The 23353-nt window shown below is 34.8% G+C and overlaps 4 protein-coding genes across 6 annotated transcripts; 2 read left to right on the top strand and 2 right to left on the bottom strand.

Moving 5' to 3' along the window:
* Positions 1-2: 2 nt before the first annotated feature.
* Positions 3-5987, top strand: LOC114374022 (protein CDC73 homolog). Of its 2 annotated transcripts, XR_003658510.1 has the most exons (6): positions 3-1042; positions 1143-1225; positions 1363-1479; positions 5628-5648; positions 5749-5805; positions 5927-5987. XR_003658510.1 is itself a non-coding variant. In XM_028331607.1 (3 exons), the coding sequence occupies exons 1-3, from the start codon at positions 49-51 to the stop codon at positions 1453-1455; spliced, it is 1170 nt and encodes a 389-aa protein (XP_028187408.1). In that variant the 5' UTR covers positions 3-48; the 3' UTR covers positions 1456-1706. The 2 variants fall into 2 exon arrangements, 1 of the variants encoding a protein (XP_028187408.1); XM_028331607.1 differs by lacking the exons at positions 5628-5648; positions 5749-5805; positions 5927-5987 and having other exon boundaries at positions 1363-1706.
* On the bottom strand, positions 2562-3781 carry LOC114374024 (non-specific lipid-transfer protein-like protein At2g13820). The gene is made up of 3 exons (XM_028331610.1): positions 3347-3781; positions 3017-3073; positions 2562-2899 (listed from the first exon to the last, which is right to left on the bottom strand). The coding sequence occupies exons 1-3, from the start codon at positions 3672-3674 to the stop codon at positions 2772-2774; spliced, it is 513 nt and encodes a 170-aa protein (XP_028187411.1). The 5' UTR covers positions 3675-3781; the 3' UTR covers positions 2562-2771.
* LOC114374023 (non-specific lipid-transfer protein-like protein At5g64080) lies at positions 3882-6378 on the top strand. Its single transcript, XM_028331608.1, has 4 exons — positions 3882-5491; positions 5628-5648; positions 5749-5805; positions 5927-6378. The coding sequence occupies exons 1-4, from the start codon at positions 5026-5028 to the stop codon at positions 6115-6117; spliced, it is 735 nt and encodes a 244-aa protein (XP_028187409.1). The 5' UTR covers positions 3882-5025; the 3' UTR covers positions 6118-6378.
* A 7079-nt stretch (positions 6379-13457) lies between these two features.
* Positions 13458-18645, bottom strand: LOC114377411 (type IV inositol polyphosphate 5-phosphatase 7-like). 2 transcript variants are annotated; one of them, XM_028335900.1, is made up of 15 exons: positions 18413-18645; positions 18140-18278; positions 17800-18011; positions 17533-17623; positions 17183-17251; positions 16995-17079; positions 16792-16896; positions 16021-16705; positions 15712-15905; positions 15478-15586; positions 15210-15358; positions 14811-15062; positions 14184-14274; positions 13891-14052; positions 13458-13773 (listed from the first exon to the last, which is right to left on the bottom strand). In XM_028335900.1, exons 3-12 carry the CDS (start codon positions 17827-17829, stop codon positions 14840-14842), a joined length of 1740 nt encoding a protein of 579 aa, XP_028191701.1. In that variant the 5' UTR covers positions 17830-18011; positions 18140-18278; positions 18413-18645; the 3' UTR covers positions 13458-13773; positions 13891-14052; positions 14184-14274; positions 14811-14839. The 2 variants fall into 2 exon arrangements, with proteins under 2 accessions (XP_028191701.1, XP_028191700.1); XM_028335899.1 differs by having other exon boundaries at positions 17800-18278.
* Positions 18646-23353: the final 4708 nt, after the last annotated feature.

Below are 23353 nucleotides of genomic sequence, written 5' to 3'. Positions count from 1 at the left end.
ATAGAATAAAAAGCAGTAGTCTGGGGTCTGGGAGGTGAAGGAGAGAGAATGGATCCTTTGTCGGCTCTCAGAGAGTTTACGATGAGAGGCGAGGTGGAAAAGATAGTGCGTGTGAACGCAGAGTTCCGATTCGGGGAGGAGTACACCTTCCCATGCTGGGTGGAGACTGCTTACCGTTCCACCAAGGGCAACCGTTACACCCTTGAAACCCTAGTCCACTACATACAAAACCACCACCTCAAGCACACCGAGTACATCCAGAACACCTTCGCCGTCGGCATCCCCTCCGTCACCCTCCCCGACCGCAAGCCCCTCCTCCAATACCTCCAGGGCACCCTCTCCTCCTCCGATTCCATCGAGTACCGCCCCCACGACGACCCTTCTTCCTTCCCAGCCCCCAAATCCACCCCCAACCCCCCTTCCCTGCCCCCAGAGGACCTCAATTTGGACTTCATCTCCATGATCAGGTCCGCCGAGAAGCCCTTGAAGGACCGCCAGTCCTTGCTGGAGTGCAAGAATCGCGACTTCTACAGCGTCCTCGTCTCCGCCACCAAGCGCGAAGAGGAGCGCCAGAGGATGGAATCTCACCAGAGGAAGGACGGCCTCGTTGCCAAGAGTCGCCTCATGGGCTCCGACGACCGGGGTTTAGGGTTCTCCGACGACATGGGCGGCTACGACCCTACTCCCAAGCCCAAGATGCACCTCAAGGGCACCAAAATTGGGGAAGGTGTCCCCATTATCTTGGTCCCCAGTGCCTTTCAGACCCTCATTACTATCTACAATGTCAAGGAGTTCTTGGAGGATGGTGTTTATATACCCACTGATGTTAAGGTCAAGCAGATGAAAGGTGCCAGGCCCGATTGTGTTACCGTCCAGAAGAAGCTCAGTAGGGATAGGGTTGTAACCGCTTATGAAGTCAGGGATAAGCCTTCTACTCTTAAACCCGACGATTGGGATCGGGTTGTTGCTGTTTTTGTGCTCGGCAAGGAGTGGCAGTTTAAGGATTGGCCTTTCAAGGACCATGTTGAAATTTTCAACAAAAGTCAGTCCTTCACTCCTCCTTTCATATACTATACCAATTCAATCCATGCTGCTCCTTTATTCTAGTAAGTAACCCTTTTGTGATTCATTCATTTTTGCAGTTATTGGATTTTTCATGCGTTTTGAAGATGATAGTTTGGAGTCATGCAAGACTGTCAAGCAGTGGAATGTCAAGATTATCTCGGTGGGTTCTACTTCTATTATACTACTACTACCACCTTTCCTTTTTTTTTTTTTTATATCAATCTGAAACCTTGTTTCTTCTAACTATTAAACTTCTAGTAGTCTAAGCTCACGTTTCTAACTTGATGACATTGGCAGATTAGTAAGAACAAGCGACATCAAGACAGGGCTGCAGCATTGGACGTCTGGGAGAGACTAGAAGACTTTGTACGCGCACGATCACATTCTTGATTTTGTACCATATTTACAGATCATGTACGTACATAATTTTTTGATTTCGAGAACTCCTTAGGGCCACAATGTTGCACTTTTTGCTGTCTTCATGTTTTATCGGATGATATGAGATAAATGTTTAAGATTATATGCTCCGTGTAATGGATGGGAATGTTTACACCTGCTTTGAGCTTTCAAGCTACATATGTCAAGTTTATGCCCAAGTTCTTGTCCATATAAAGATTAATTTCTATGCAACGTTTGGAACATTTAGCTTTACTAGTACTTCTATTTTTCATCAGGAATTGCTGAATTTAGAGGTTGAGTTGACTCAGAGTTCTAGATAGCTCGTTCTTCATTTGTTTTCTTATTCTTGTCTTACTTTCAAGTTGGACATTTACTATGATTTACAGTGTGTTTGGGAAATGGTTGAAACCATCTTAAGCCCACGTTAACTTCAATCCAACACTGATCTTCTCTGTTTAGTGCATTGGAAGTGCAAACCAACAATTTTGGCCTTTGAAACAGTGATCCAATTATCCAAACACACTATTAGTTATCTCCGTCAAATGTCGTTGTCTATACCTACCCACCTGTTGTGTTTCCTCATTTATGTGATTCATGGCATATGACCTATTTATTCATCTGTTCTACTCTGTCTACGAGGAAATCGTGTTAGTCTGCCACTGCATCAGGTTCTGTAATTGAAGCCTGTTGATCTAGTAATCTACTTGAAGATGGGACCTGTTAATTTGGCTTGAATTTATCGTTGGCAGCTTTTGTGAGGGTTAATGTGTAAATGAGCTTTTATGTTCTTAACTCTTCTATGGCTAAGAAAATTAAAGACAATCCTTTCATTCCCATGTCGAAGAAAATAGTAGAAAATAAACGGAAAGGGTGCCTTTGGTAAAAGGAAGGGAGGAGTTGGATTAACAATAAGTTGGACGTATGGTCTAATAATGTGTTTGTAGCTTGTGGGTTGCCTTTGATAGTAAATAAATTCAGTTTCATTGATCAGTTTCAATTAAAAGCTGATTGCCTTCATAGTGCCGCAAAGTGGTATAACTCGAATTTTGTTTGCTTTATGAGGTTAGAATACACTGACGCGTTCCGTGTGAGTAAGATTATAATAGCAAACAAAGTTACAACCCATTTTATTGATAAATGAGAGAACACATGTCTCAGATTATACAAAACAATGTATCCCAGTAGGGGTCACGAATGAATAGATTGAACCCTTCAGACTAAGGAAGCTCAATAGTAGCAAATGATTAAACAAGGACAATTGGCAAACAAGCAAAAAATAGCAAATGGGAAATCGACCGAATATAGAATCAGTATGTTGTGAAAGTTGACACGTATGTTGCTGCCAAAATAAGTATCAGAGGAATCGATAACTTGATGGAATTCCCGCTGGATGAGCCATTATCAGTTGTGGGTAGGTTTTTGGATCCTCCGGTTCCTGCAAGTGAATGTCAACTTGAATGGTTAACACGGACGAGGGACAAATTGGAAAATCAAACCGTAAATCATTAAACCAAAGTACTTCCTCAAAATGTGGTGAATTAATATTCAATACCTGATGGAGCTGAATTTGGAGATTCCGCAACTGTTCCTGTTGGTGGTGAAGCAGCAGCTGTTGACGAACACAAAATGTTAAGTTAGCAGAAGTATAATGATTAGAATGGGCTACGCTTATCTCAGTGATCATATAGTTTTTTTTTTTTTCTGTTCTGTTTGTTGCCTCCATACCCCATAGTGTGCCAAGGCTGATGTTTACATAGTATCTCTGGTGTCTCAATATTCCATACTAAGGTTGGATACACTACACATGTTTAATGGGAGAATGTTCTTTTTGTTATTTTTGTATTCAATGATGAAATAGAAATTTTGTTGTTGTCTTACTTACCATTGTTACATTGACTGGTGGGTGGGGTCTGCACCTTGCAAGCAACAGGCAAAGCCAGAGCCTGAGTTTGGTTAATGTTGATCCCCAGTGATGATCCACCGCCGCTAAGAACCTGACATAGGCATTGTGGTTGTGAGCGCACCACACTGGCAAGCTGTGAGCAGCATCCTGAAGATGGGGTTGAAGAATTCCCTGTGATATAGTTAAGGCACGGTGACAGGCTCACTAACACATTTGTGCAACTCGATTGAGATTGAGCTGCAGCTCCTGCGCATAGCATGGCCATTACCACCAAAACCAAACCCATATCCACTTTTGTGTGTGCCATTTGAATTGTATAAGGCAAATATGTTTGAGTCCTTTTTTTTCCGCTTTGGGTGGGGTAAAGTAAAGGTATGATGGGATAATTTGGATGAGGATGGTTTTGGAAGGAAGGGATGGGTTTTTGTAGGGAAAGGGGGGAAGAAAATGACAATGGTAAGGTGATGTGGGTGAACAACTCCTCCTACTCTCCAATGGGATCTATTTGGTATTTGGTGGCGGCCTTATATGTTGTTATGTTAGGTATTCAAACTTGGATTTATATGCTTAACTGGAAAATTCAAAAGCCAGTTCGGTTAAACAGATGACCGACTAAAACATCTGAGGCTAGCCTCTATAATCTCTTTATGTTTAACAAAACCGTAGACTTTAAAAACACCACTAATCAAGAAAGAACCACGTGTCTTACGAGATGTCGAGACCACACTACCTGCATGCTTGATGATTGAAACGTATGTATTTTTTTATTTTTTTTTACAGTTTTCTGAGAATTTCTTTTAAGAAGTGATTTCTTGTAAACAAAAAACTCTCCGGAACATACAATTAAAGTTTAGATAAAATGTATGTACAATTAGCGTCCTCTTGTAGCTTCAACTAGAGGACAATTGCCATTATAAGCTATTGATCTACAATTATGCCAACATCTCCCAAAGAATTAACTAGCCAAATTTTGCAGAATTATAATAATTTTTAAAAATATGTTTCACCTAAATATTCCCAAAAAATATTTTTCATTTACGTAGTCAGAAACTTTTGTCATAAGGAGAGGCAAAATATGGATTGTCAATATTTTCACCGAAAGATTGGTTGTCATAAATCAAGTCGCGATCTAAAACAGTTTGGATATGGTTAATAAATTTGGTCTTAGAAAAAAGTCTAGCTTGGGCTTGACCCCAAAACATGTAGACGCACCGACACATCATTTTAGTTTGCTATGTATGTTGCACGAAAGGTGAGCCCTGGGTCCTATACCCACTTAATGAGTTGAGTAAGTCTAATTGAAGTTTTGTGTGTTAACTTAGTAGTTAACAATACATTGGTATAATCTAAAGAATATATTGTAAAAGCAGAGAAAGGATATAAAGTAAAGAGGGAACTACTACTAGGATTCGGTTATCCACCCAAGCAGCTTACCTACCTAAAACTCAATAAAGAATGATTTGATATGACATTTGCGAGCTGACTAAAGATATAAGCAAAAAAACAGCCAACTTTGTGTGAGAAGTGAGAACATATTAAGTTAATTTGTTTCAGATGCCACTTGCAGAGCTTAACATGTCTAGTTCTACAGAGGTTACAACACACACAAAATACCAACGCTAACTACTCCAACTCTTTTCATTTCCCATTGATTGGTTATGGCAGTTGAGCTTTTAAACCAACTTCAACACCTCTACTTTTTCCCCCTCCACTTCCGATCTCTCCTTACAAACTTCCTTGTCCTGCTGCACTTTCCCATTATCAAAACTTCCAAACTCAACAACATGGAACGTTTTGTGCGCCTCCTAACTGTTGTATTAGCCATGGCTATGGTGCTGGCTGCACCAGCCCACGCTCAGATCAGCACGCCATGCAGCACATCAATGATAAACGGCTTTTTCAACCCTTGTATGAATTTCCTCACAAATAGCAGTGGCAATGGCAATGGCACTTCACCTACTGCTGAGTGCTGCAATTCCATCAAGTCCCTCACAAGTGGCGGCATGGACTGTTTGTGTCTCATTATGACTGGCAATGTTCCCTTTAGAATACCAATCAACCGAACCCTGGCCATCTCTCTTCCTCGTGCTTGCAATTTGCCTCGTCTTCCACTTCAATGCAAAAGTATTTATATACTTTCTTTTCAATCTTTATTCTCTTAATTTGTCTAGTTTTTAAACAAATATTATTTTTATTCTGTTTATCAATGAGGCTAAGATCAAGATGAATTATTTTCTGCTTTGTTATTTTTCGGCCGCAGGTTCACCACTTCCAGCTCCAGGTAATGCCAACATGCCTAAAACTTACTACATTAAGTATAAATCATTAAACCCTTTTCCATTGAAATTGATGCTTTGAATGATTTTGATTTATATTGACAGGACCTGCGGCTTTTGGGCCATCTCTTTCTCCATCTGCTCCATCTCTTAGTCCTGAAGGTACTTTCTTATAGTAAAAATAAATAAAAAAATACCATGCATTGTGACAGTTTATTGAGTACTAACACTAATAGCTTCTAAAGTTTGATACTAATGTCAGCACCTTCTTTTCTTTGAACAGCTTCCTCTGTACTTCCTTCACCTTCTTTGGCACCACTGTCTGACATAACCCCTCCTCTTTTGACTCCATCATCTGCAACCACGGGAAGTGGTCGTTCTGATCTGACTCCATCTTCTGCCATGCCATCTTACCGTTTTCTACCTTCAGTTGTGTTGATTGCGTTAGGATTTGCTGTTCTTAAACACTATTAGGTTGCCGTGCCTTCCACAATTCCACATCCTTAATTTGTGGATGCACATGTACCTAATAGGTTTGCAATATGTATGGTTGTTGCGTTAGGTTTTGCTGAGCTTGTTTCAGACCCACATTGGGGGAGTATTATTTGAGTTGTAATGTATATGAGTGCATGGAAAACAAATTACTTTTATTTTATCAATCTGGTTAAATCATGTATGTGGTTGAATTAGAGTTCAGTTCATGCCAATTTCCTAACCAGTTAGTTGGAAACAAAATCCCTTGCGTTCCCCTTCATGCCAATTAGAACTTTTTTTTCTTTTTTCTTTTTTTTTGTTGTTGTGGGCAAACAAAATTATATAAATACAAAAAGCACAAGAAGCTAGTGCCATATAGAATTAAGATACAAACTGTAATGAACTATAATCCCATACCCCTCTGTCGCTATGACAAGCCCAACTTTGTACCGATTAAACCCTGTGGTACATATAAACTGCTTAACCGTATACTGTATAAGAAGATACCCTATACAAATAATGTACTGCATATAAGAAGATACCCAAACCCAAACATAAACAAAATGGTAATAACTGTTGAGCCCAAGCATAATTAATCCTTCATTCGTGATCGTGCATGTGAAATAAGTGCCAGAATATCCACCCATTCAAAATATGTTTTTGTTTTGCTCCCTCATACTCCTCACTAGGGCTTCTCATGGTTAAGTTATTTGAATAACCATAACCATTTGATAACTAATTTGTCAAATGCTTATCATAAACAAACCATATCGATCTGGTTATGAATGGATATATATCAACAATAATTGATTATATAACCGATTATTGGTATATATAGAATCAGTTTTAAAAAATGTTTTTTTAATATTTATTATATACTTATAATTAATTTTATGTATTAATAATTATGTCATGTTTAATTATAAAGGTTAAAAAACTGTTTTTTAAAGACCAAAATCAATTATTAATTTTAGATATAAGGAGGATCATTCAACGTTGAAGTCATAATAAAGTAGCAATCCACCCATCGTGGTAACGCAATTATGAGAGTTCTTGGGTCGTCGACGATGAATGCAGAAGCGTTGCTTCTCCTTCTCTTCCTCGGTATTTTCTGCCATATGTCTCGTTCCCGCCAAACAATGGGACTGAGAGTGTTTCCGATAAGTGCGACACTTTCAGTGAGGTATTTCGGCAGATACGAAACAGAATGGGTATGCCTCTGTCATCTCTGATTCTGGGGTTCCCTCTCAATACCACCAGACTCCTCTCCCTCTCTTCCATTTGCTCATCAATTATCATCAGGTTCCAACGTACGTGTTCATTTATATTTCTTTCTTTCTTTCTTTCCAAATCTTGTGTTATACGTTAACGTCTTGCATTGCATTGCATTCTAATTGGATCTTTTTCTTTGAAAGATTCTTATTTGGCACACTTTTTCCCCTTGAGAAACCTTTGCTTCTAATCCGAATGTCATTTGCATGGTAAAAGCTACTCGAAATTTTAGACTCCAAGAAAACTGGTCAATCACAATTTACATGGTCACGTTTCAATAATTTTCTTCATAAACACCTAAGGAGACGTTTGGTAATGAAGAATTTTTTTTCATTCCCGAAAATCATGAATCCTAGAAATCATATATATGTTCTTAAAATGAGTAAAATTTATTTGTTTAATTATTGAGAATCTTTAGATAAGTTTTGTAGAAATGTAATTACTTATATTTTTACTGATTATTTTAATTATTTATCACATTATCTATATGATGTTTATTGTATAGAATTCATAAAAGACGTGTGACAACTTATCTTTAACATATTGATATTTGAACATCTAACAAGACACGTCATCAAGCCCTTGGCTTACAAGCAACCCCACCTTCTTCAGATACATGTCCAGGGATCTCAGAGTAATGGATAGATCATATATAATAGATCCTCGTGACTCATGAGAATATCAAATCGACTCATTACAAGACACCCCTATATAAAATCCTAATGTTTGACCTAAATAGACAAATTACACTCTATACTTGAATGTGTTTGATCTGGCTACAACAATAATTTCAAACCTTATATCTTTTAATTTAATTATTATAAAGAATATTTATTTATCAGAATTATTATTTATATGTGTTAATAATTTCTTAATAATCATAAACTACTGAAATGAAAATAAAAGACACTAAAATACTTAAAAATATAATATAAATAAATTTGTGCAATACATTAGTCTAAAATCTACTATGTTTCTATGATAGTACGGGTGCCAAGTTGGTATTATATACTATACCTATCAAAATTCTGATACGTAAATCTAGAACCAAATTTCAGAAGCCATCATGTGCAATATAAGAGTAATGTATTTGAAGTCCTATCATCCTATACATTATGAATCTGGTTATATTTTATCCCAGTGTAAATAAAAACTAGTTTCCATTAACAACTCAACCGTGAGTTTTGTTCGTAGCCAAGTCAATCGAATTGCTCGTTCATTAGCTTGGGTGTCTAGATTTTACGGTAGCTCACAATCTTTTGATAATGCTCCCAGTTGTATTGATGCCATTATTTTGAATAAAATGATAAAATTAAGTTTGTTTTAGTAAAAAAAAAGTGATGTATTTGAAGAACTAATTATAATAAAGGGATACTCACCAATAATTTTTTTTATTATTAGAATTAACTATATTTTCAGTCTTTCAACTTTTTAAATTTTTTATTTTTAGTCTCCATTATTAAGCTTTTAAACGATGGTGTGACAGTTTTTATGATAGTCATGTGTTATTTTTTTCAGAAGTTAATTTTTGACAGCTTTAACGGTCAAAAAATGCTTGATAACTCATTTAAGAAATATTTAACGATTTCTTACTGTTTATATATAGCTGCCAAAATTTAAAACCATCTATTTCTTCTCCATCCATTCTTCGAACAGATAGATCTCCATCCATTCTTCGAACTTCATAATTCCAAAAAAGAAACAACCCAACTCATGATTAATAATGAAAATGGAATTGGAAATGAGAGGTAAAAGAAAGAAAAAGTTGAATTTGAAAAATACCAAGCATTACTTGAATAGGTAGTGGGGGTGTTGGATTTAGGGATTAAATTTATATTTTTGTATCATTGTATCACATTTTGGGGGCGAATTTCATTATCTATCCTTATTTTTTTCTCCTTTTTTTGTTTTCATAATAATAACATGATCATAAATTTATTTATATTAACAAATATTAAAATAAATAAATAATCAAATGTAACCAGTAAAAAGATCAGTGTTAATAAAGGTATAGAATAACAAGCTAATTATATTTAGCAGTGGAAATAATAAATAACTAAAGGCAAGTGTTGATAAACATGAATGTGTTAAATATCTCACCTTAAATCATATAATGACTTTATATATATATATATATATATATATATATATATATATATATGCGCGCGCGTGTGTACAGCGACAAATGACTTCATATACATATGTTACGTTAATATTCATGTTTTGTATGATCTAACACGGTGTAAGTCTGTAAAGAAAAAACATAGTGTAAGTCATGTTTAACTTACTATCCTTAATAAACTTTTTACATTAAATTTTATTAATTAAGCTGTTGATTTGATTATTCGCATTAAATAAATCTAGTTTACAAAATTTATTTCAAAATTAAGTTAACGTTGAACATAAGATTACGTATCTATTGACGTGAATATTCAATTTATTTTATATATGAATTATCATCAAGAAAATATTTTTTTGTCTTAACCTTCCAGTTTATAGAGAAGAATTTTTTTTTTTTGATTAATTTGAAGCTTGGTCGAAAGATAAGAAAACTCTAGCCAATAATAATTAATGTTAAAAATCAAATTTGAATAATACCAAAACATTTTACACCAAAAATATAAAACAATATTATATAATTTAATGGTTGATTTTGCAAAAAGTTATTAAGAATAACTGTATATGTGTACATCATCAAAATGCTAATAAATCTTAGCTTTTCTTTATCATTGCAGAAATTCAGTTTCCTTCTTCGGCTTCAATTTGTCTTTGGTCTAGGGAGCTATGAAGATCAGACTTTAGCAGCAGGCAGGCTCCATTGACCAAAACTCTGCTATGCTCCATCAACTTCTGTCGAGTGTTTACTCTTCATCCAAATCGGTTACTCCTTTTGCTGATAATTGCTGTTATAATTATAACTCAAGATGGCTACATAATTTACAACAATTTCCAGCAACATAAATAACATGTCATTGGATTGACGTACCTTTTTGCTTACTTACTCTCATCGCAGTTATTACACTTAATTTTTTTACTTTAAAATGTAAAATAATAAGAAGAAAAAACTGTCAATGTCAAACGCCACAATTTTAATAATAGGAGCACATAATCCCACAGCACTGAAAAATATTTTTCCTTTTGGTTTTCACCAGAACATTTTCCTATTGCAACTTTTGTTTCGATTTTTACTCAAATCTTTTCTCGCAAGTTACTCACCCTTGCAATTATCAAATTTTCAAAGCTAGCACCCTGAGGTACATCAAAATTTAACAACATGTTAGAATTTTGACTTAACCAAGTGATAAACAGAATTAAACATGAACTATTTGACACTAGGACATCATATCTTATTAAATTTCATAGATGGGCTTTGCAGGCCAGCCCACTAGCCGAAGCCTATACATCTGTAGGAAATTGCTTCCTGCACTCCCCATATTTGTTTCCGAAATGACCATTCCGAAAGTAATATGGGAAGTGCGAAAAAAAAAACACCCCACCCTGTATAATACAGCAAAGCCCCCAAGTTTGAAATATCTGTACATCAGAAAAGTGGAACAAGGCATTGGGGAAATTACCAAGAAAGGGTAATTGCTTCCTGCACTTTCCATACTGCTTCTGGAATATTCTGGAAGAAGGGAAGTACTGGAAACAATTCTGGAAGTGCAGGAAAAAACACCCCCAAGAATGGTGTAACAATCCTGTCCTAGCACTGTCTTTGTAGAGTACAGAAATAGGTTGGGTGTATGTTGACTGTGTTTTTCAACTCAGAAAAGGCCTCAGCCCATTGGTGCTTTTGTATTGTGGAGTATTATGAGCCCAGGGAAAGTGCCAGGGTTCTAGGCATAACACTTGAGCATTTTTGTTTTTCTTTTGTTATGTGGCTATCAGCCTATCACATGGAATTAGTTCAGCTTAAATATTGTAATATGGAGCAGCACGGGAGAACACCACTTACAACAAGTATATATCACATACAACTTTGATCTCCAGTAATTCAATTCAGCTTCACTAAAATACTTACTTTATTACCTGCCTTCGTTGTTTGAATTGTAATTTTAATCGGATCGGGGTTGACATAGCTCTGAAAATATAGGTCCTCACATCTGAATGTATTCTTTTTTCCTATTAAAATAGGAATTGGTATGCATGCAATGGTATATCAGGTATATATCCTTATAAAAGAACCACTGTCGGATTATCAAAATAGTAGAAATTGATAGCTATTTCATATCATAGTTATTAGTTAGCACTTAGTTGGCCATGATGATTCCAAATACAGTTTTCTTTCTATAGTTGATGATTTCAAAAGTTTTTCAAATATATTGGGAGGAGCGTAAGGTCTTAATAGAGAATGAATAGTTTAACAAAATCAAACTTGACTTAACTATTAAAAAATGTCAAATTAAATTTTTCATATTTTTTAGCAATCTAACACCTCCCCACCTTTGGTCTCGATAGCTCACTTTTAATGTATGCAAAATAAAACAAAAATATCGTTGATTGAATTGAATCTCTTAAACATACATGAGGTTTTCCCATAATGGCCCAAAATCAAAATCCCTTTTTAATTTTGAGACAAACCAATGTTGTGGCCAGTTGATTAGTTGATCCAATCAGTAGATACGCATATATATTACAAACGGATTCAGCAGCTAGCATTTTTTTCCCCCCAGCTAAATGCTACTTTAATGATTTCTTTTTTCGTTGCTTCAAATGACAAGGACAAGAAGTATACAAAGGGAACACATGCTGGCCCTGATTAGGCTTCAACTCAATTCTTTGTGACATTTTGTCCACGGTCAGATTTTTACCGAGTTTTAGAAAATTGTTGGAATTTCGGAAAAGCTGTGTGGTCCTGAACAAGTTATGTGAATCATAAAACTGATGAAAAGAGAGTAAGCATAAAGGACTGAATCAGAAATACAAAAGCAGAGAAGTCTAACAAAATGGCATTGGGTGGCTGAAGAACTACATCGGCAGCACTAGGAAAAGTCATATGACAAATGGACCCTTTTCCAGTTCATATCCTCCATGCCACGTTTCTATCAAATAAGGATATGACTTTCTTTGAAGTAGTTCCCCACTCGCAACAACAACATCAGGGTCACAAGGAACACTCTCATAACACATGCAAGCTCCAGCCATTATTTTGATTGCTTCTTAAACAACAATTTTGAGGAAAAGTAGAACAGTATAATTAAAACCCATCATTAAACCTTTCTTTCTTTTTTCGGCTACCAAAATCTCATTAAATTTAATGCTAATACAGTAATTTATTTTCTTTTTTAAAACTTTAATCAATGTTCTTGTCTGTTACTAACACTCTAACAATTCCTACAAATTATATGACTAGATAAGCTATTTATGAAATCCACTGTGAGATTTTATGTTCAATCTTTTTTTTTTCGAGGGATGTTCAATCTTTGTTATACACCAAAAGAAGATAAAGCTATCTATTTCCTTTCATTGGCCATGAAGAGTTGCGAAACTATTGTTTAAGTTTTTGACATTCAATCATTTCGGATTTATGGACTATTAGTTTAGTCCTCGTCCTTTGCTACTTCATGTTGCAATTGTAGGCTACTACTCCAAACTTTTCTAGGCTTATCCTCATTTATGTTTAGCCACGTGAGGTAGCTACTATTCCAAAGCATACCCTCGTTTGCGTTTAATAACCTGAAGTGGCGTTCAATGACAGCCACATTGAGAAAAGGTTTAACCGTTTACATAAGTACTATCTTTTACTACTCACCAAAGAAAACTATGAATACACAGTCATGTAAATAGCATTTCAGACAAGAATGGATAATGTCATTCATACATTATTTTGGGACAGCAATTTGGGGGGGGTTACATAAAATAGAGAGATAAAAAAGAAAATTAAATTATACTAGAAAATACTATCATAAAAACTCGTTATCCTTGTAAGTTGTTAAGGCATGTATCATTACTCAATCGGAATCTCCATATATTATACTTTTGAAATCTGTGAACCAAGTTTAAGCCTTTCTAGTTTGTTAATGAGCTCAACAATAAAAAGAAGAGCGCGCAGCAGGAAAGGAGAATTATTTGATATCAAAGACCCTTTATCAGTAAAATTATTAATCATGTGGACAGAGTCAGGAACTAAGGAGTGGAGGCTCTGGAATTCTATCATTAATTAACAAGATTTTTTTTGTACAATTTCTTTTTCATCACTGTAGCAATCAATAAGTGGAGTATAATCAAAATTCTCATTTTCTCTGCACTTAAAACCAAAAAAAAAGAGTTAGTACCCTAATGATTATTTTGACGATCTTTTCAGCTTCATTCAGTCATCATGAATATTCTCCAAAAACAATTAAAGAATGATTAATTAAATAAAAAATGGTCTCCTTCCGCCTCCTGCACAAAAGAAAAAATAAAAAACTCTGATCATGAGTATGCGTGCGGCGTGCGTATCACTAGTAGGAATTTATAGAAACAGAAGCCAACGTTAATAAGAAAAGAAAAATGTAGTACCTAATGATTGTGCAAGACTGCCAATGAAGTACGGAGTTTTGAGACATTGTAAAGTTGAGTGTTTGTTAATTGGCTATCAAACAATGCACACTTGCACAGTGGCTAACGAGATGATGATGAGGAACTGTGTACTGATCATGTGTTAGGCATGGCATAGCATGGCTGTATAGCAAAATTACATGTTAGCACCTTACAATGAAAAAGTAAAGTTAAAATTGGACAAAGGAGGTTGTTGAGACCAAAAGCAGAACCAAGAAAAGCATGAAAGAGAAAAAAAAAAAAACTAAACTAACCTTTTTCGGTATGTGGGAAATGGGTTGTCTCTATCAGTCTCCACGGATAAAATTCTTCAAAGTGAGGTGACTCCCTCTTGTTGACCAGGTGCTGAACAGTTATAGGTGCATGCACATAAGATTTCGTATTCAGAGGGGGGGGGGAAATAATTGTGATGACAATAAGAGGGGGGAAATAATTGTGATGACAATAAGTGGGGGAAAAGAAGGACATTAAAGCAGAAAAGATTGAGAAATAGACTAATCAGACTATGCAGTGAACATATTCTGATTATTTTGACTAACGGATTGATGAAATCAGTTTGTGTATCTAGAAAAGAAAGGTACAAGTGTACAACTAGTGGCATAGAACATATCAGTATCCAGTCTATTATGCTCAGATATAATATAGCTCAGTTAAAGCTTCTGAATCTTGTACTTGTGGTCTAGCCAATAATAAAATAAGAAAAAAAGGCCCCATGAGTTCTATGAGGAGAGGGGGAGGGGGGCAATGCTTTCCATTTGTATTCATACCCATGTGCATGAACTTAAAAAAAAAAATCATTTCAGGTACCTAAGTTTGCCATACAAGCAAGAATCTTGTATTTTTGGAATTGTGAGTATATGCATAAGGTATAGAGAATGTACCTGAAATCCCATAGCTAGTCCTCATTCCATTAGAAAAAACTTAGTTCAGTATATCCGTGGGAATATGGCAAGAGTTCCTCCACCTCAATTCTGTTCCGAGAACAGCTCATACTCTTCTTCAGTCTTCCATGACTTGACTCAACCTCAGCCCAAAATATGCCATAAACCGGTCTGTGGTCTGAAAACCTTGATTCTCCACGGACGTAAGATAATTGATGGAGACCTTCTCCATACCACAAAATACGGTCACACCTATACAAAGAAAAAATATTTACATTGACATAAGTTGACACAATTCATCAAAATCATATCATAGTTGCCTGAATTTAGCATTTATGGGGTTGGGGTGTTTCTGCTAAATTCCTATTGCTTTGGTTGGGTGACAGAAGATGATCTTACCAAGCAGGTGTTCGCCTTTTCTCCTTTGGGTGCATATCATCTCCTGCATACCTATCTGAATTAGTTGAATACTTGTATGTTGGAGGGAAATAAATCTTCCCTTCATTCCATCCCACAAATGCACGGCCTCTCTTCTGCTCTATTCTCAACTGCCATGAATGCCAATATAGATAGATATTAACATTGATTGTTTCTGTTTGACAGCAATCCAGTTGAAGTTAAAAGATAGAAAATTAGAAATTAAAAGAAAAGAGTTATATAGGCGTACCTGGTCATTCTCCAACAATGCTCTCCAGTTTTGCATCTCAACAAGTGCCTTAGCAGAACGGTAGGAGAGGGCAATCCGATAATTCAAGTCTCCAAGCCATATAATTCGACTAAAATAAATGCATCCAAAATTAGAACATGTAATGCAAAACAGGAAAATGCAAGGAGGGCCTCAAATTACATAAACATGTTAAGAGTATTAGTTATACTAAGATGTATGCAAGTAAATTCATACTCATGCTCGAGTATTGTCTCGGGAGACTTCTCATTGTCAGCATCATGTACACGTGGAAACCTTGTCTTCTTAAGAATCTCCATCACATCAGAATTTCTTCTTAATTCATCACCCTCCTTTTGTCCTGAGGTTAAGTGGCTACAAATGAAGCAAAAGCTTGTTTCATGTAGAGACATGCTAATTGAGATGGATCCCTGAAAATGAAAGCAGAGTAACTCTCTTATGTAAACCAATTTCAAGTAATCAGCAATTCTGCCATGAATATATCAAAGCAAAAGTAAGGGCAATGGTGAGCAATTTAAAATTTACCTTATTTCCAAGATAGCCCATCAATCCTCTGCCAACACAGGATACTTTCATGTTTCGCACATGATCTTTCAATTCACTTCTCACCCATATGGTTAGAAATATTCCTACCATTTGCTTACTTGCAACAAGGCAGTACCTGGAACGCCCTGGCATTCCATATCCATCTTCAGCAGAGGCAGGTCCACCATAAGACAGTGGTGAGACTGTGCTTGGCGAGTCTCCAAGGCCATTGTCATCATCAGATGAACCCCATCTTGAATAGTCACTGGGTCTGGAGTAGTCACTTGCCCTGGAATAGTCACTAGGCCTATAACCCCATCTATAGCTGGGATCAAAGTCACTTTTCCTGTGACCAAAAATCACACGATCACAGACGCTGAATCTTCGATCTAGTCGCGGCTGCATAGTTGAAGAATCATTGTCCAATCCCCAGCCGCTAGAAGTTGTCTGGAACGACCGGCGATGGAAGAATGATGAATTTTTTTGCCTAGCGGATCCCTCAAAATCTGCATTTATTTCTACCACTGGCTGAGGGATTGGAGATGGTGTATAATACCCACCACCTCCACTAGTACCCGGAAGGTTGTTTAAGGTCTTTCCAATGAGAGCTAGCCATTTTTTGGCAGGTCCGTTGTCTTCTGCGCCCAAGATATTACCAGCATTCAAGGGAACTATCTCTTGAAATCTGTAACACAAACTTTTCATTAGTAACCACTACTGGTACTAAGTTTGCTTGGAAAAGAAAAGATGTTAAGAAGTACCAAAGCCTACCCAAGAACATAAATATCTGCCGGTGGCGAGGCATGAAGCCAATCATCTATACTCAAATTACTTGGTGGGGATCTTCCAGCCACATTCCATGAAGCAACAAAAATGCTGCTCATAAAGTAAGAGAAGCACTCATGAGAAATTGAACTCATCAAAGCAAGATTTTTTTTTCCTGGTGAAAAAGTAAAGTCACAGAAGTAGCATACCTATAGTTATGAACATCAATAATTCGAGGATGGTCGAGACTCACTCTTCCTCGCCTAACCTGCTCCGTGTTCCTGCTAAACTTGTCTGCATGTTACAATGAGGGGTTGTAAACATTTTTGTCTAAATGTTAGACTAAAAGGAAAATAAAATAAAATCAAACAGGTAATGATTCTGGGTAATTGTGTACCTGTTTTGCTCTTTTTGATCTCCCTCTCAGAGAAGCTGCTGTTCCTGCTTCTGTATTCTACGTCACCTCCTGGAGAAGGAAATGGGTTCGGTGCATCAAATTATAATTCACAAGAAAAACTTGGTGAATAAAAATGGTAAAAGCAGCCAAAAACGATATTAACTAACAAGAGTTTCAAATAAGCTTGCTCTTTTTTAGTTTTTTTTTTTACTTCCCTCAATTTCTCCACCACAATTGTTTTGCATCATCTCATTGGATTGAAGCTAATGCATGTTGGTAGCCAATTTTTGTTGAAGAAGACCACTCATAAAAAGTGAAATTTTTGAATAGAACAAAACAAAGACACCCACCTCCATAAGCAACACCATTTGACTGGTAGGAGTCCTCAGCTTTGCTTTTGACATTGAAGAACTTTCTGACCATTCTCTTCGACCATGAGAGCTTCACAAGAACAAACAAAATACACAACAAAGCAGTCAAGAAATTGCCAAAAATTGGAAGACGCAAAATGTTGAATTTCATTTCTCAGGAGAACAACAAAAAATAAAAGAAAGAAGAAAAAAGAAATCATCTTTCAGCAGGAGCAGAATTGAGTCAAGAGTGTGAAAAAGAAAAACCTTGCTTTTCTTGGAATTCTCATCTCTCATTGTTAATCTTCTACCTCATACAGCTCCTCAAGTATGCTATGTTGTACTCCAAGAGCTACTCAACAATTAGAAACAAAATTCTCTTTCTTGTGAAACCCCTTTCTCCGATTTTCAGCCTCTCTCTCTTTGTTTGAGTGTGTAGAAACAAGAACAGGCTCGCATCCGGGTGCTAAGCTTTTCAACTTGAGAGCAACAAAGAATCAAAGAAGCAGCAAAATAGGTGAATGTGTTTCACTCTTAAAAATGTAAGAAGAAGAAGGAAACAAAGTCCCCGTAAATATGCAAGTAACCAACTAGAAAGAGAAGCAACCCTTTTAAGTCTTTAATGCGTGGAAGTGAGATGTGACTCTGAAGTGGAACAAGACAATGCTGCGACAGGCAAACAAAGAGAGAGAGAGAGAGAGCTTCAAGCAGTGTTTCTCTCTCTTGGAAACATAGTGCCTCGTTCTCTGCAACAACAGCAAAGTATCGAATTTGAACAGAATAAAGCGCAGTGAGTGTGTAGAGTGTAGAGAGAAGAGCTCTTTATTGCTATTATTCAATTAAAAATAATAGTAATTGTTTTCTTTATTTAAATGGTAACCTCAGTTGAAGACAAGGCAAACATGAAGGGGGCAACGGGCAGGTCGTTTCGTTCCGGTCAGATGAACAAAGGCTGCCCCTGGTCAGCAAAGTGAGTGAGATCTAGCAGTATCTTATCGCTGTAATCTTTCTTCCCGTTTTGGTCTTCCAACCAAAGCAAAAGCAGTTGAACGAGGAAAAAGATAAAAAGGGTGGTTCTGAATATATGTATTTATTTGGACTAGATATCCATCTATGATCTATGTGTGTATATTTATTTTGTTTCGTCTTTTGTTGGACAAAGAATGTTTGTAACACAAGTATACTTGTATTTTATGTTTGCTTATTATGAGTGATATGATATCACAGCTCTAAAACAAAAATAAAATTGCAGTATCCCATTTTGGGTATGTGAATCAATCCCTCCAAAAAATCGATTTTTGTCTTTCTCATATTTCCCATCTTATGGATACAAGTTCTTGAGTTTAAAAGTCCAGCTCAAGAACCCATTAAAGATGTTCCTATAACCCATCACCAATTTTGTATGAGCTGGAGTATATATGTAATGCATTAGTCTTTTTTTATTGATAAAAACTTGTATAATGAGGATTGAGTTTAACCAAAAGAAAAAATACAAGTATACTTGTATGGGATTAGTCTTGAGTAATTTATGCATTGGGAGGGAGGCTCCATTCAAAAAATGTATAATTTTGTGATTGTTTTTCTTTACCGTCACAGGCGCCGCCCAAGCAGTTCAATAGTCCATGCATCTCAAATAATAATGAACTCCCTCCATTGGCCACTTCAACATGCCTAACCCTTCAGCTTCAAGATTATTTTTTTGTCAATTAAACTTGACTTTTGTCTAATCCTCATTCATGATTGTTGGGCCTCAACTCAAGTACTTGATTATCAAAACTATTTTAAATATATTTAGCTGACGGCGCAATACTGCTATTTGGAGCATATTATCATTATTATTTTTATTATAAAAAAATGAAAAGGAAAGAAAGGGATTCCGTTTCCATCCATCTTACAATCCCACCGTCCAAAATAAATTCTTAAAACAACTCCATATATATATATATATAAGCCTCCACTAAGCACTGTCTGTCACAACATAGCTAGAGAATATTGGGGCTTTTTTGACACCTTAAGCCGAACAAACATCTATAATATGACAAAATTAATACGAGTCAAAGGTTTAACTAGTTTAACAACCATTTAGCTTCAATTTCCAAAATTCAGAATTTCAGGAACTGATGCAAGAATAGTGATAGTCTAGTCTGGTGGGATAAGTACAAATAAAATGGGTCCAATCAAATCCGAGCGAAAAATTAAATCGTCGAGAATCAAATAAATGCAAATAAAAGCTACTTGGTTGAAGCAAGTAGGATCAAAGCACAAAATGGGGAGGCCAACTGGAACCCCATTTTTGGGTTTTTTTTTTTACATTAATGGGTAATTTTTTAAAAAAAATTTACACAAATGGATAAATTTTAAAAATACTATAAATTTGAATAAGTCGTGTTTTAAAATATGATTTCATATAAAGAAAGTCCTATTTTAAAATAGGACTTTAAACAGTCATATTTTTTGTTTAAAAGATAAAAAAGATGACTTTAATTTTTTTTTAAAAAAACTCAATATTTTTTTAAAAAAAAATTAAAGTCGTGATTGTAATCATGATTTCAATATTTTTTTAAAAAAATAAGACTAAAGTCATACTTATATTTACAACTTCATTATTTTGTAAAAAAATAAAATAAAATAACACTAAAGTAATTTCTGATAATACAATTTTTATAAAAAAATATATTTAAAGTCGTGTTTTAAAATATGACTTCAATATTGATTTTTAAAAAAATAATTGTTTTTGAAGCGGTGTTTTAAAATACGATTTTCTCTTTATGAACCCATATCTTAATATTTTCAAAATTTATCCACACTTGTAATTTTTTTAAAAAAAAAAAAAAAAAAAAAACCCTTTTTTGCCTTGTGAATTTTTCAAAGACATGAGTAGTGAGTGGACTTCCATAGCGATCAAATCAAGTTATCTTATCAGCAAACATAATATTCTCTTTATGTTAAAATGTTGCATAAATTATAAACTTGTATAAAATGATCTATTTTAGTCATTAGAAAATTAAAAATAAAATAATGGGTGGAGAATATAATATACTATCTATTTATGAATGGATGGAGTCACTAACATGACTCTATTCTTACCTTCACGGAATAGTGTAGGTGATGATGTGATCTACTTTTCTTTTTTTTGCGGGAATTTAAGACTATGGTTGCGTTTATGCGTCGTTAATGTGGCTCTTTGGAATGATTTGAGGCAGCAAGGAAGAAAAAGGGGGCATTTGAATAGTCCAAATTAGCTTGTAAAGGGAAGAATTGGGTAGCAAAGACTAAAGAGATTTGGGCCACATATGGTAATTGCATCTATCTAAAGCAAAACAGAAGTGGTCCCACAATTTCGGATGTGCAGAGTCTTCATCTATTTGCCTTCCATCTTTGAGTATTGAGTATTGACAACCTACAAGACACAACGGCATATTCTTCAGTCTTATGTAACCTTGAATCAACCTTTTATTCAATAAGGATATGATGAAAAAGGGTGATATTTGGATGCGCAATTTATTGATGCATCATTCTCAGTAAGAGAGACATGCCAAGAAATTTTTTCTATCGCATTAATTTCATGTGATTTTAGTTGTTTTTTTTTTATATTTTTTGGCGTGACATTTAAATGAAAGATTCGTTAAAGTGTTTAATATCCAACCATCAAATTGGCATGGGTTAAAAAATAGATTAAACCTAAGATTGACTTATTTTAAACAGAAAATAAAGCCAGTTTGGTTAAAGAAAAAAAAAGTGAAAGATTACAGATTTAATCCTCTTTACTTAAAAAACTAACATTTGTCAGTAAAAAAACAAAGAATATTTATTAAGTATTCAAGTCATATTATATTATATTATATTATATATATATATATATGTATATATAAAATGAGTAGGAGAATAGTATTTCTTTCGTGTGAATTATTAGAATTTGTGTGTGGTCTTTTGTCCAAAAGTGAGGAAAAATATGTGCTAATAGAGTTGGCAAATGTTAGTTTTTGTTGCGAGGTGAAGGAAACTCTCTTAAGTTTTCATGTTTACAATGAAGTAACTTCTTATCACTTTCATCTTGCCAAAAGTTTTTATGTGGTTTTTTGTCTTTGTACTGCACAGCCAAAAATACACTTAGTTTAGATGACATTTGTTTAAAAATGTTTTAACACTTTTCACAATCTTCTTTAATTTATCTTGTAAGTTGTCATTTTTCGCTTCGCCTCATGCCTAATATTGACTCTCTCTTTCTTGTTTTTCATTTCCATTTTTTATTTTATTTTAGATTTAAGTCTTCTCTTAGTTTTTTTTTTATTTTTAAAAATTAAACACAATATCAAAAAATTTATAATATTTATATATTTTGTTGGATCAAATGAATTAGACCCTTTAGTGTTTTCTGTAAGATATATATGCATGATTTCTAATATCATATGCGGTTCTTGTTTAAATATACAAACTGAATAAGCCAGTAAACTTAATTTAACTAATTTATTTGTTCAAAAATATGTTGACATTTTGAATTTATGACTCTTCTATTTATAAATATCATTTAATTTGTTTTGAACTCTGAGACAAAATGACAAATATTTAACCAAAAAAGAAGAAATGAGTGATTTTGTATGAATTTTCAGGAGTATAGCCTGTCATGTGTAACTAAATGTTTGAAGAGAGTACCAACTATTATAGGATCTTAAAAAAGAGAATTCTACATGGAAATATGAATATGGGAAATGACTATGATAACGATATAAAAAAGAGCAGCACTAAGCACATCTTAAAAGAAACTATGATACTTTTTTTCACAACAGAAAGGAATAGAAATATTCGTACTGTCATCAAGTGTTAGTTTAATTGAACGCAGAGGTTTGAATCAACCTCACGGTATTGCACCAAACCTTTTTTTGTATTTGTGGTAGAATTTGAAACTATGAAAAAAGAAAGGGGCAAAATGGGAGTTTTACTGTTAATGTAAGAATTAAGATAAATATATCTTGATGACGAAAAGGATTGAGGTTTTATGCTCGGAAAGCATTAATTGGTCACAATTAAACAAATAATTGTAAAACATTGACTGGTTGGAACATAGGACCATAGTATTCATTGCTGGTACTCTCATGAAGGTATTCATCATAACGGACTAACACAAGTTGGTGTTTTAGAATTGTAATCACAAAGCTAATATTTCTGTCTTCCAGCCGTTGTAATTCAGCAAAAGATAAAAATTCAACATAATTTTAGTATTTTTTTCTAATTAAAATCAAAATTTCACATCCGTAACTCAAACCAACCTAGAATGTCCTGATTATCTTGAATAAAACTACAATTTAAATTTAAAAAACACAAAAAATACTGCAACATGATCAAAGTTTAGTCCAAAACCAAAAGCTTAATAAAGATCCGTTCAATTCCACCCCTACCTCCTGGGGGTATTGATAAGGAGTGCTAGCTCTCTGTCATAGTTCTTTGAGTTCTTCCAGTACACTCTTTTTATTTAAAAACTATGAATTTATAAGTAGAATTGATTAAATAAGAAATAAGTTTCATATAATTTTGTGATTATTAATAAATTTAAGCTAATAATAAAAAGGTGAATTTAGATATATTTCGATGATGCAATTTATCAAGTCATACAGGAAAAAAAGTAGAAGCAAAACTAATAGCTTCAGCCAAAATGTGAAAAATCACATTAAATATGATTCTAAAATAGTTTAAACGGTATGAAAAAGTGTGATAAAAAAATTGGGTTACTATCATTTCTCTTATTAGATTAGCACTAGATAATAATATGATAATACATAATAAATTTGTACTAATACCAACAATTTTCGTCCTTAATCAACAT

The sequence above is a fragment of the Glycine soja genome, chromosome 11 (assembly GCF_004193775.1).
Source record: "Glycine soja cultivar W05 chromosome 11, ASM419377v2, whole genome shotgun sequence".
Taxonomy (NCBI): domain Eukaryota; kingdom Viridiplantae; phylum Streptophyta; class Magnoliopsida; order Fabales; family Fabaceae; genus Glycine; species Glycine soja.
The sequence above is the reverse complement of the archived record's forward strand: the minus strand, read 5'-3'. Positions and strand labels throughout refer to the sequence as shown.

Bases quoted from the DNA above. Each gene is read 5' to 3' on its own strand.
- LOC114374022 (XM_028331607.1), top strand. From the start codon at position 49: ATGGATCCTTTGTCGGCTCTCAGAGAGTTTACGATGAGAGGCGAGGTG. The intron at 1,043-1,142 runs GTCAGTCCTTCA...TCATTTTTGCAG, and splicing joins TGTTGAAATTTTCAACAAAA to TTATTGGATTTTTCATGCGT. The intron at 1,226-1,362 runs GTGGGTTCTACT...TGACATTGGCAG, and splicing joins GGAATGTCAAGATTATCTCG to ATTAGTAAGAACAAGCGACA.
- LOC114374024 (XM_028331610.1), bottom strand. From the start codon at position 3,674: ATGGCACACACAAAAGTGGATATGGGTTTGGTTTTGGTGGTAATGGCC. The intron at 3,074-3,346 runs GTAAGTAAGACA...GTTCGTCAACAG, and splicing joins CACCAGTCAATGTAACAATG to CTGCTGCTTCACCACCAACA. The intron at 2,900-3,016 runs GTATTGAATATT...ATTCACTTGCAG, and splicing joins TCCAAATTCAGCTCCATCAG to GAACCGGAGGATCCAAAAAC.
- LOC114374023 (XM_028331608.1), top strand. From the start codon at position 5,026: ATGGCAGTTGAGCTTTTAAACCAACTTCAACACCTCTACTTTTTCCCC. The intron at 5,492-5,627 runs GTATTTATATAC...TTTCGGCCGCAG, and splicing joins TCTTCCACTTCAATGCAAAA to GTTCACCACTTCCAGCTCCA. The intron at 5,806-5,926 runs GTACTTTCTTAT...TTCTTTGAACAG, and splicing joins TCCATCTCTTAGTCCTGAAG to CTTCCTCTGTACTTCCTTCA.
- LOC114377411 (XM_028335899.1), bottom strand. From the start codon at position 17,829: ATGAGAGATGAGAATTCCAAGAAAAGCAAG. The intron at 16,897-16,994 runs GTATGCTACTTC...CTTTATGAGCAG, and splicing joins ATTGATGTTCATAACTATAG to CATTTTTGTTGCTTCATGGA. The intron at 15,906-16,020 runs GTAAATTTTAAA...TTTCATTTTCAG, and splicing joins TGGGCTATCTTGGAAATAAG to GGATCCATCTCAATTAGCAT.